The 12293-nt window shown below is 40.3% G+C and overlaps 1 protein-coding gene across 1 annotated transcript; it reads right to left on the bottom strand.

The window, feature by feature from the left end:
* Nucleotides 1-11309: 11309 nt before the first annotated feature.
* LOC117150577 (putative gustatory receptor 92a) lies at nt 11310-11789 on the bottom strand. The gene is made up of 2 exons (XM_033317529.1): nt 11570-11789; nt 11310-11512 (listed from the first exon to the last, which is right to left on the bottom strand). Exons 1-2 carry the CDS (start codon nt 11735-11737, stop codon nt 11354-11356), a joined length of 327 nt encoding a protein of 108 aa, XP_033173420.1. The 5' UTR covers nt 11738-11789; the 3' UTR covers nt 11310-11353.
* Between the last annotated feature and the right edge of the window lie 504 nt (nt 11790-12293).

Below are 12293 nucleotides of genomic sequence, written 5' to 3'. Positions count from 1 at the left end.
CTCAACACGTTGGTAGGCTCTCTGATTGTTCTACCTCCAAACCATTGGATATTTAGCTGACGAAGCTCTCCTTGCACTCCAAGATCTCTTCGCAGCTCGTCATCGATCAACGTGACGGAGGAACCATCATCTAAGAGCGCATACGCATCCAGTTTCCGCCCATCTCCGTACAGCGTAACTGGCAGTATAAGGAACAGTAGACGGCCTCCTTCGGTGTCGACACATCTCAAATTCCTCTGCATGGGTGCTCCTGCTTCACGCGGTCCTCTCTCCAGGCTGTTTCTGGGAACGGCTGGCTGCTGGTTCCCCTCTTGGTCCCTGTGACCATCTCGTAGCGAAGGCATCCTGGCCGGAATGCGTCTGGGAACTGTTCGTTGCTGGTTCCCTCCGTGGAGCTTGAAACCACCTCGCTGCTGCGGCCTGCGGTCCTCGTCCGCGCCATGTAACAAACGGTGATGCACCTTTCAACATCCATTGATCTGGCACTCACCCTGCATATAGCAGGATCTGGCGACGTGTTCGCCTCGTAGGCATGTGAAGCAGAGTCGGTGGCTCTTCACAATTCTCCACCTTCCCGTTGGCAAAGCTTGAACGAATTCTCAACTCGAGATTCCATGTTTTCCTCCACAGATGGGACAACCTTCATGCCGATCCTCCTGTTGATAGCATTCGTTATGGTCGATACTCGCATGCAGAACTCGACGCCTTGGCTCCTTTCCCTTGACGTCCAAAACCGTGCACACCACGTTTGCGTACTCCTGTAGCCACGCGCTGATGTGGACAACAGTGGGAAAGGGCAAAATGGTTGCAGCATGCCTGGCCCAGTCCACTCGCTTGCTCGTAGGAAGATTGGTCACAAGTTCCTCCATGAGGGTTGGGTTCTCCAGGTGTTGCTCCGCCTTCTCTGACTGCAAGAAGGCTACGAGGTTACTCACTCGGGTGGCGAAAGGAATGATACTTGCCACGTTGCGCTCCGAAATTGGCTGCACCTCTCGCTGATCATCTGGCTGCGTATAAGCTGCTCCGGTCGGCCGAACCTAAAGCGCAGCTGCTTCATCATAGCGCTGACATTACCTGGATGAATTAGTAGCGCCTTCAGTAATCCTTGGTTGTTCTCCAGATCCGTGCAATTGTACGCTCGGGTCGTCTCCACGAACGCACAGCTGAAGATCGGCCACTCCTCGGCGTGCCCTTCAAATAAAGGCAAGTCCGGAAGCTTCCTTGGCCTTGCTCACACTTTGCAGGGCTTTAACCTTTTCCAGCTCCTTCTCCAACGGTGCAATTCTCTCCATGAGGTCCAACGTGAGGGGCTAGTTCCTCTCCGGCGCTGGGCTCGCAGCTGTGACGGCAGTACTTCCAGGTTGGGAAGCCACTGTAGTCACCGTAGTGGCAGGGCAAGAAATCGTCGCTGCCGTGATATTCACCCGCGACCGGGTTCCTGCTCCTCTACTCACTGGCTGCTGATCCGCTCTCGTTGTTATAGGGGTGGCTTCCCCTCCATTCAGCCGGGCACTCTTCCTGGGGGAATGCTGCATCTTTCCCAGCTTCAATAAGGCGGCGCCTGTGCGCGCTCCAAAATGACGCCTCTGCGGCCGTCGATGCTTGGCGCTCCTTTCGCCTAGTGACCGCTGGCTGCGCCTACAAGTCCTCCTCGCTGGCCGTCTTAGCCGTCAATCCAACTCCTAGCAACTCTCAACTGGCCGTCTAAGCCGTCATTCCAGCGCAAGTTGCAGTCTTCCTCGTACTGGCCCACACACGTTTGGCGAGGATGAAAAACTTGAGAATTCGTTGCCTGCGAAACACCGGTGTTCGCGGATTTTTATTTTTGGTCTTGAATTAAAAAAAAATAACAAAATTTTATAAAAGTTATTCAAGAAAGTTATAATTAAATGGATGCGAAGGGCACAGGCTGCTAAATATATTTTAGAGGAGGAACAAATTAAGTTCTCCCATAATTTTCAGTTCTCTTCTCTATATTCTTGTTCCATGAATTGTTATTATTTTTAAATCAGTTTCTTTAATCGGAAAAATAAAAACTGTAAGAGAGTTGGTTATGAGTAAATTCGGTTAGAGTTTTTTCTTTTATATTAATTTGTCTACTTCCGCAACACCATTAGATACCAATAAATTGTTCGTCGTGTATTCATTCAAATTCTTCCTTTTCTTTTAAATCATATGGAAACCAAAAACAAAAAGAGAAGATATAAAAAAAAGTAAATTAAAAATTTCATAAATTTATTTACTTTTGCTCTTAAGCTTCCAGGGTATTTTGTGGGTCATTTCCAAAAATAAATTTTTTGTAAACAAAACTCACTCAAATTTTTTAGTCCTCGGCGAAAGATTGATCTCCCGGCGCAGATGAGCCTAAATGAAAGCGTGGCATTTTCCACGAATACTTTGAAAATGTAAAAACACACAAATTCTTCCCTCGAATTTCGAATCAAACGACTTTAAACAGACCTTTTCTGCCTGCGCGAATAAAACGCGCATTATATATAATATAATAAAATAAAATATATAAGTTAACACCACAAATGTTTTGATAAGAACATTTGGAGCTGCACGCGTATCCGCTTGCTCAACACTCGTCAACAGAGGTACTTGGGGTCGCACGAGCGTCCGGTTGCGAAACATACGTTGCACCTGCATAACATAAAAGTGCAGACGTAGCGTCTGCCCAATTTCTGTGAGAATCAGCGAGCCAGCGAGTGCAGCAAAAATCAAAGGAGCGCAGCACCGACGCCGGCAGCATAGGTGGGTTGGCGAAGTTAGGTAGGGACAAATTTGTCAAACTAAAATCAGTTCTGTTTTTGCAATCAATTAATAAAGACCTTACGGTCCTAACATAAATAAAAAAATATTTTTTTTATTTAATTGAAACTCCTTTGGAGTTAACTGGCGCCCAACGTTAAAAAGGGCTTGTGCGCGGTAATAAAATCAAGTTAAGCAATGCGAAGTACGCGCAACCTGTAAGTGCACCCAATTGGCTGCCTTGGTTATTGTGATCACGTTCGAAGAAAGCTTTTCATCATATCCGTAGTGAACTGAGAAACCGGAAAAAAAAATCCCATAAGTGCACCCATTTGGCTGCCAAGGATTAAAACGAACCGCCGCTGATGAACGCAACCAATTGGCTGTTCCAGCAAAGCAATCAAGTCCAAGAAGCAAGCGAACTCACTTACATCGGCCTGCAGACGTTGGTCGCAGACAACTGGTTCGGTCGTGCTGGGAAGAGGTACCCCAGTAGATCAGCGAAAAGGAAGACTACCTACCATCCAGTCCAGGATGTATTTTATAATGTAAATAGTATTAAGTGAAATCAAAATCGAAAAGAAATAGATAATCAAGTTAAACAATTAAAATTTTAAAAACAAAATAAATAAACCTTAACATAAAAATTAGGAAAAAAAGTCAATTTGAAATAATTAAAATCAAACATTTAATAAACCAAATTTGTTGTTCATTAATTAAAAACAATTAACAGAAATAACAAATTATAAATTAAAAAAAAAAAGAAAAAGAACTTATAAAAATCATTATCATATTGCGAAGCAATCGAAACCTATAATATAATTGTACTAAGTTTATTTTATAGTATTACTTTATTGTTTAATGACAATTGTTTATAGTACACTTTATATTGTTCAATGACAATAGTTCTTGCTTATTATTATTTAATTGTTTGATGACAATTGTTTAGATCTAGTTGCATAGGTATATAGCGCGATTGAAAAACTCGTGACTGCACTCGTTTACCATTCTACTCCAAATGCTTCTTTTGTTTTTTCCGTTAATAAGCGTTGCCACTGCGCGTTACTCTCTTGCTCTCTGTTTCATCGTTCATTTTAGTTCCCTGATCTGGTTCATTTCCCACAATCGGCTCTCCTGATACATCATTCGACCCGAATGAATTTCCCCACGGCTTCATATATTCTGCGACTGTCGATGTCTTAAAAGGTCCATCGCCGTCTCCGAGTTTTTCTACGTCATACCTTCCGTGCTTGTTTATCTTAACAACTTTGTAAGGTCCTAGAAATTTTCCTTTCAACTTTAACCCAGCTCCGTACTGAGTAAGCTTAATAGCTACTAAATCATCTATTTTATAAATTTTTTCATCTTTGCGCTTTAAATCGAAAACCCTTTTATTTTCTGTCTGCAACTGTTTTATGTTTTCGGAAGCTCTTGCGTGCACCAGCTCTCTCTCCTCATACAAATCCTTCACTAAGGATTCCTTAAGGATTCCCAAATTAAGCTCTAGATCATTCGGAAGACGCATTTCATTGCCAGTCTAGATTTTAAAAGGCGACACTACAACTAAAAGACACACTACTGTCTTATGAATTCTTTCAACCTGACCATTTCCACGTGGTACACCTGTTGTAATCACTAGATGCTGAATTTTCTGCTCCTCACAATACAACTTAAATGTCTGTGCAGTGAACGCAGTTCCCCTATCAGAGATAATACGTAAGGGATTTCCAAAATTAGTAGCCTGACGCTCTAGACAACTTACAACTTCCTCTGCTCCTGTGCTACGGGTGGGAAGCAACCATACAAATTTAGAAAAACCGTCGACTATAGCTAAAATGTGGTGGTAGCGCTTGCTCGTCATCTCCATTGGCCCAAAATGGTCAATGTGATAAGTCATCAACGGTCTATCTCCCTTTTCAATCGGGGTCAAGAAACCTTCTTTCTTCCCAGCTTTCGAATTAAATACAATACGCTCCACACAACTTTCCACAACACGAACAACCTTTTCTTTAAGTTTTGGTATGAAGTAAGATTTCTCAACTAAATCTTGCGTTTTCTGAATTGTGATTATTTCATTTTCCATCTGTGACGGTACAACAACAAGCTCGCGATTAGGATCTTTAAAAAGTATTTGGTTTTCTATATAAAAATCTTCATACCCTTTGTTTTCTACAAGGCTTTTCACTACTTTCGTCCATTCATCGAGTAATTGTGATTGTTTCAAGCGATGTACAACAGTATCGCTCAGCATAAAACATGATACTCTACTAAACGCATCAACATGTCTCATTCTCGGCCCTGAGCGATGTTCTATTTGTTCACGCCAGAAGGGCGCAAACAGTTGAGCGGCAGTGTAAGCGGCCAATGCTTGTACTCAAAGCTCCTCCACGGCTCGCAAGCACCGCTGCTCGCGCTCTCCTTCTCTCCTCTCGCTCTCCTCCCTTCCCGCAAGGTATTTACCACTCCGCGGTCCCGCGGTATTTCCAATGTTCGTTTTAAGTTAGTCTTAATTTACAAGTGCGTGAATAAAGTGCGAAATTTGAAGTCGATCCCGGGCGTTTAATTTCTGGAGGAATCAGCCGCAACAACAATCATTTCCGCCCACTTCAGTTCATGGTCCTTCGAGCCGGATGTCTTCCTAATCCTGCCAGCGCTCCTTGCGGAAAAATCAAGATAAGTACGGCTTTAAATCCTGTTCCGTCCGTGGTCGCCATTTTCGTTTTTCCAACGGCGTTCATTCTTTCCGTCCATCCGTATCAAGTGAAAAGTAAAATATATAAGTACATGCGCCCAGCCACCGTGATTACTTCTTTTTTTTTTAAGTGCATAAACAAGCACTTTGCCAATACCGGCCCCCTAATTCGTCTCACGGTGATCCGCTGGTATCCAAGGGCATATACGTATATATATATACATTTTGTTATTTTAAACACTGTCCAAAATTCACTATTATCGTCCGCTGCTAAACTGCTGTTTTTTGCCTCAATAAAATATACAAACCACAAATTCAACTAAATTAAATCAAATATATGTCGGAGAAGGGAATGATATTTTGAAATAGGCGCCCTATCGATGGTCAACTGTTCACGAGACTTATCGATAGGACGAGTTGTAATCGATTGTGAGATTTCAATAACGTTGAGATCGAGTGTGGCCCTGATAGTAGTGTGGCCGTGCGTGTCTATCGAGAAGAGAACGAGGAAAAGCACACACACGCAGCGGCAAGAATCAAAAAGAGAAAAACTACAGGGACTCGCTTCACAATTTGGATTAAATCTACGCTCCGTCATCAGAAGTGGGATTGTGCCTTCGTCTGTACACCATGGAGGACCAACTGCGCATCTTGATGGAGCACCAAAACCAAAGTTTCTTGGAATTGGCAAAAACACTGCAAGCGTCTGTGCGAGAACCGGCACAAAATGGCGTCGTCACATTGCCAAAGTTTAACGCCGACATTCCAGGCGCCGACGCTACTCAATGGTGCTCTACGGTTGATATTAGTGTGGCTGAAAAACCTCTGGAAGGCAGTGCATTAATATTGGCCTTAAACAAAATCGCTGGAAGGAAGTGCGTCCCAATGGCTGTCAGAAGTGTGCTATGCTGGTGTGACATGGTTGGAATTTAAGCAGTTATTCCAACAACGCTATGCAAATGCAGAGACGCCAGCCGCCATGTTTTTACAGTTACTGAACAGTCGCCCAGGCAACAGTGAATGCCTTGCCATATATGCTAGTCGCATGGTGACGTCACTCGTTTGCAAATGGAAGGGCTTGGATACCGAGAGGATTGCTGTGTCTGTGGTTTTGGGACATTTGGCCAACTTTGATCGCCGATTACAAAGAATTGCCTACACTGCCGAGATCAAGAATAGACGCGACCTACAGGCTGAGTTGCAGGTCTTCGCTTTTGACAGGCGCACACATCATTCTGGAAATGAGGAATCTGGAGGAAAGCGAGCTAAGTTCGAGCCCTTGAAGTGCCATCTTTGTGGTAAAATGGGGCACAAGATGATTGACTGCCGAAACAGGAAGCAGAGCGCTGGCATGTCGAGACAGGATCACCGAGGAAGCCAATCATTTCAGCAGCATTCTAAAGGCAGTATAACTTGCTATCGCTGCCAGGAGCAAGGTCATATAGCTTCACAATGCCCCAAAAATATGGCAAGTGGTGGAGCTGGATTTCGGAACGAGAAGAGAGCTGAGCTGTGCGTGGTGGATGAACCAAAGACAAGTATGCTGCTACGAGGTGAGAACTTTCCAATTATCTTTGACTCTGGAGCAGAGTGCTCTTTGATTAAAGAGAGTTTTGCTAAAAACATAAGCGGTAAAATAATAAATAACGTAGTAAGCCTGAAAGGTATTGGAAATGCAAATGTTTGCAGTACAATTCAAATCGATAACAATATTCTCATTAATGGAAACAGTTTAAATGTAATATTTCATGTAGTACCAGATGATTGTATGTCAAATAATATCGTACTAGGACGAGAAGTATTAGCTCAGGGATATGCTGCTGTAGTGTCTTGTAAAGGAGTAGAAATAATTAAGAATGAAACAAAAACTGTTAATTCGTGCTCTAAGTTCATAGAAAACTCATTCGAAATAATAGAAAACAATGTATGCGGAGAAAACAAAAATGAAATAACAACATTGTTGAAATCCTACTCAGATTCTTTTATACAGGGAACGCCTCAGACTCGCGTAAATTCGGGAGAAATGAAAATTCGATTGATTGATGAGACAAAAACGGTACAGCGAAGACCATATAGATTGAGCCCCAGTGAGAGAGATGTGGTTCGAAACAAAGTTCAAGAATTATTAGATTGCAAAGTTATCAGACCGACTAGCTCCCCTTTTGCGAGCCCTGTTCTATTGGTGAAGAAGAAGAATTGATCAGCTAGGCTTTGTGTGGATTATAGAGAATTGAATTCGAATACAGTAGCTGACAAGTTTCCGTTGCCTTTAATATCTGATCAGATAGCCAGGTTGCGTGGTGCAAAGTTCTTTACCTGCTTGGACATGGCAAGTGTCTATTATCTGGTTCCTATGCATCCGAACTCTGTCGAGTACACGGCATTTGTCACCCCTGACGGCCAATATGAGTTCCTGTCGATGCCATTTGGACTTAAGAATGCGCCATCAGTCTTTCAAAGAGCAGTTATAAAGGCATTAGGCGAGGTCGCTTATTTGTATGCCATTGTGTATATGGACGACATAATGATTGTAGCTCCAACCAAGGAAACGGCACTCGAAAGGTTAAAGATTGTTTTGGATATTTTATCAAAGGCAGGATTTTCATTCAATGTTGAAAAATGCTTCTTTCTGAGGACTTCTGTCCAATATTTAGGATCCGAAGTACGAGCAGGTGAGTTTAGTCCAAATACTCGCAAAGTAGAATCTTTGAATGCCTTGCCACCTCCTAGGTCAGTGACAACATTGAGACATTTCATTGGGTTAGCATCGTACTTTCGTCAGTTTGTTCCAGGATTTTCACAGCTAATGAAGCCTTTATATTTTCTCACCTCAGAGAAAAATAAATTTGAGTGGAATATAGAACATGAGGAAATTCGTAGAAAAATTATTCACATTCTTACTAATAAACCAGTTTTGATTATCTTTGACCCGCAATATCCAATAGAGTTACACACCGATGCGAGTGCAATCGGATATGGTGCTATACTCTTGCACAGAATTGAAAATAAACCGTATGTAGTGGAATACTACAGTAAGACAACAAGTGTATGCGAATCTAAATATACTTCGTATGAGTTGGAAACTCTTGCGGTGGTAAATGCAGTCAAACATTTCCGGCACTACTTACATGGCAGAAAGTTTGTAATATTCACTGATTGTAATTCTTTAAAATCATCACGAAATAAGATTGAGTTGTTGCCTAGAGTCTATCGCTGGTGGGCTTATTTACAGACATTCGATTTTGACATACAGTATAGAGAAGGCAAGCGTATGGCTCATGCTGATTTCTTTTCCAGAAATCCACTTCCTCCGGAAAATTCCCCTGAATATGCGAAAGTTGTTGAAAAGCGAATCGACTTAACTGAAGTATCTGAGGATTGGATTTGTGCAAAGCAACAGAAAGATCAAGATATCGTTGCCAAGCTGAACAATGATGAATGTCCATTCGATTTGGCTAAGACATATGATTTGAGAGCTGGAGTTTTGTATAGAATCATACAAAGAAATGGCAAGACCCTATGTTTGCCAGTGGTGCCTCGTGGATTTAGATGGTCAGTTATTAACCAAGTACATGAATCCATAATGCATCTGGGCTGGAAGAAAACACTTGACAAGGTTTACGATTACTATTGGTTTGAGGGCATGGCCAAATACGTTCGAAGATTTGTTGAAAATTGTATAACCTGCCGAGTGTCCAAATCATCTTCTGGAAAATTACAAATGGAATTACATCCTATTCCCAAAGTAAACATTCCGTGGCATACTGTTCACATAGACATATCAGGAAAGCTTAGTGGTAAAAGCGATCGTAAAGAATATGTTATTGTACAGATAGATGCATTTACCAAGTATGTTTATCTCTACCACACGTTCACATTAAGTGCAGAAAGCTGTGAAATGGCGTTAAAATCAGCAATTTCGTTGTTCGGAGTCCCTATTCGTATTGTGGCTGATCAGGGAAGAAGTTTTACAGGTGCTAAGTTCGTTGAATTTTGCTCTTCACAAAAAATAAAATTACATTTGATAGCAACAGGAGCAAGCCGAGGTAATGGCCAGGTTGAGAGAGTTATGAGTACCTTGAAAAATTTATTAACAGCTGTTGAAATGAGTTCTCGATCGTGGCAAGAGGCATTGGGTGACGTGCAATTAGCTATTAATTGAAGTACACAGTTTATCGATGGCTACGTGGCGGTACCTGACCCTGAGTGGTAAAATGATAATGTTGTTAGAAAATGAGAAAAGAAAATGAGAGAAGAAAATAAGAGACGAAAATGAGAAAAGAAAATGAGAGAAGAAAATAAGAGACGAAAATGAGAAAAGAAAATGAGAGAAGAAAATAAGAGACGAAAATGAGAAAAGAAAATGAGAAAATAGAATAAGTAAAGACGAGATGAAAGAAGGAAAATTAATAAAATTTTGATTTGAAAAGAAATTGCTTAAATGAACGAAATAGTCAAGAAATTGAAGAATTCTAAGAAACGAATAATGAATGTTAAAGATTAAGTAAAAAAAAAATTCAAAGTTGTTAATGAATAAGATTGTCACATTAAAAGTACAACTGAAGGTTGAAGGTTGATTTATTGCAGAGGGTAGCTCATACACGATGGCGTGTAATTTATCAGAATGGCCGTGTCGGAGAAGGGAATGATACTTTGAAATAGGCGCCCTATCGATGGTCAACTGTTCACGAGACTTATCGATAGGACGAGTTGTAATCGATTGTGAGATTTCAATAACATTGAGATCGAGTGTGGCCCTGATAGTAGTGTGGCCGTGCGTGTCTATCGAGAAGAGAACGAGGAAAAGCACTCACACGCAGCGGCAAGAATCAAAAAGAGAAAAACTACAGGGACTCGCTTCACAATTTGGATTAAATCTACGCTCCGTCATATACATATACATATATTCAGCAAAATTTTACATACACATAAATATACATATCCATACATATACATATATTCCAATAAAATTCACATCTACATACATATATAAGAATCACTCCATAGATTTAATCAATTTAATACACAAATAAAATATATTACCAAAAATAATAAATCGAACCCGAACTGAGAACAAATTTTATCTCTTGGCTCAAAATAAAACACAAATCTCGACATACAGAATAAAATAAAACCTGACTTTTTTCTTCCGAGATTACATTGCATAGATATGTTTCTCCATACATAAATACATATTGCAAGTCCCCTATTAAACTCCAAATAATACATACATACATACACACAGTCGCGACTTACATAGACTTGGCTTAATACATTAAAAATATGTATGTAAATTGAGCCAAAGCAAAAGGGATCAACATGAAATTTAATAAATCATAGTAAATTGTGCATGAAAATGACGACATACTAAAGCTAAATCTTTAGTTCAGTTTGAAATTCCTGTGCAAGCAACACAATCATCAACACTAAACCTAACGTTTCCTGAAATGAAAATGAAACATTTTATGATCCTTAATGAACCCAAGCGAGTCGAAGGATTACTCCACCGAGGAAAATGTGTTGGATAAGCGAACCACATGCACATAAACTTTAATTATGAAAAATTATCTATTGATGGGACTGGCCCCAGGGTCCAACTGCTGGCCAAATCACGTGGCGAAAGTTCATTTCCACAGCCATTAAAATGACCTATGTGCCCCCTGACAGGTGGACACACGGGCATATCGTGCATTCTTTCATAATTTTGTGACTTTCACGTAAATGCAGATTATTAAGTGACTTCACAGAGTACGGCAAAAATGATGTTACAGCATGCCACAGCGATTTGGGGCCCCTATTTATTCAAAATTTATTTATTGATGACATTTTGTTAATACATTATGACATATTTAAGTGCTAAGAGAAATCTTATAATAATATTACAAGAAACCGAATTACTTTTCAATATGCCTAACAATTTCCGACCTGCATTCTATATTGTGCTATAAAAGCTAGCCAAGATACGAGTGCTGATAAGAACTGTAGATATTGCTTTTGGGTGACATCAAATAGGCCCAAAATGCTGACTCGAAAATGGCTAAGCCTCAGATGAAGGAATAAAGTATCCAGCTGTAATGAATAAAATGTTTAAATCGGTATAAAATCTATGAAAATAAATTGACTAACCGTAGTTTGAAATTTGCTAAGATCACCGACATTTCCAAACTGCATTCCAATGTTCAAAAATTGGTTAACAGCTCCCTCAACGGAGGCAGTTACCAGAAAAAGATCCAATACGTGTTTGCCCAAAAGTATCCAGAATACGAAGCTGTTTATATAAAACTCTACAGCCATATTCAGGCCAATCAAGGCGATTAGTACAACCTTATAAATCAGGGTCAGGATTTGCCAGGTGCAAGTTCTTTCGTCTCCTCTTTCTTCTTTATTGCCCTGACAAAAAACCGCATAGCGACGAGAGAATACCCTAGAATCGAAACATAAAATAAAAATAAATAAAAAAAAAAAAAAACTGACCCGATTATTTAATAATTATTTAAGCCAAATAATAATTTTTTACAAGCTATTTCTGGCTCCTATTTCTGGTTCCGAAATTAAAATAATAAAATTGTCGCGATTTTTTCGTTGTGGTCCTAAATCCGGTAGCTATTTTTTTATAAATTCAGGTTTATAGCTATTTTCTATATATTAGCTATTTTTTCCGGGATTTCCAGTTGGTAGCGATTTTTTATAAATCCTTGGCTATTATCCAGACGCCAGCTGGTAGCTATTTTTTTTTTTTTTATAAATTTGAGCTATTTTTTTTTTCTAGACTCCAATATAGTGTAGTATGTGCCTATGCAATATTAAGAACAATTAAATAAAATAGCATATTAACTTATGGCAGCACTTT

The sequence above is a fragment of the Drosophila mauritiana genome, chromosome 2L, assembly GCF_004382145.1.
Source record: "Drosophila mauritiana strain mau12 chromosome 2L, ASM438214v1, whole genome shotgun sequence".
NCBI lineage: Eukaryota > Metazoa > Arthropoda > Insecta > Diptera > Drosophilidae > Drosophila > Drosophila mauritiana.
The sequence above is the reverse complement of the archived record's forward strand: the minus strand, read 5'-3'. Positions and strand labels throughout refer to the sequence as shown.

What these genes read in the sequence shown, in the direction of transcription:
- LOC117150577 (XM_033317529.1), bottom strand. Translation starts at nt 11,737, where the DNA reads ATGGCTGTAGAGTTTTATATAAACAGCTTCGTATTCTGGATACTTTTG. An exon ending in TTAGCAAATTTCAAACTACG is followed by an intron (nt 11,513 to 11,569) that starts GTTAGTCAATTT and finishes TATTCATTACAG; the next exon opens with CTGGATACTTTATTCCTTCA.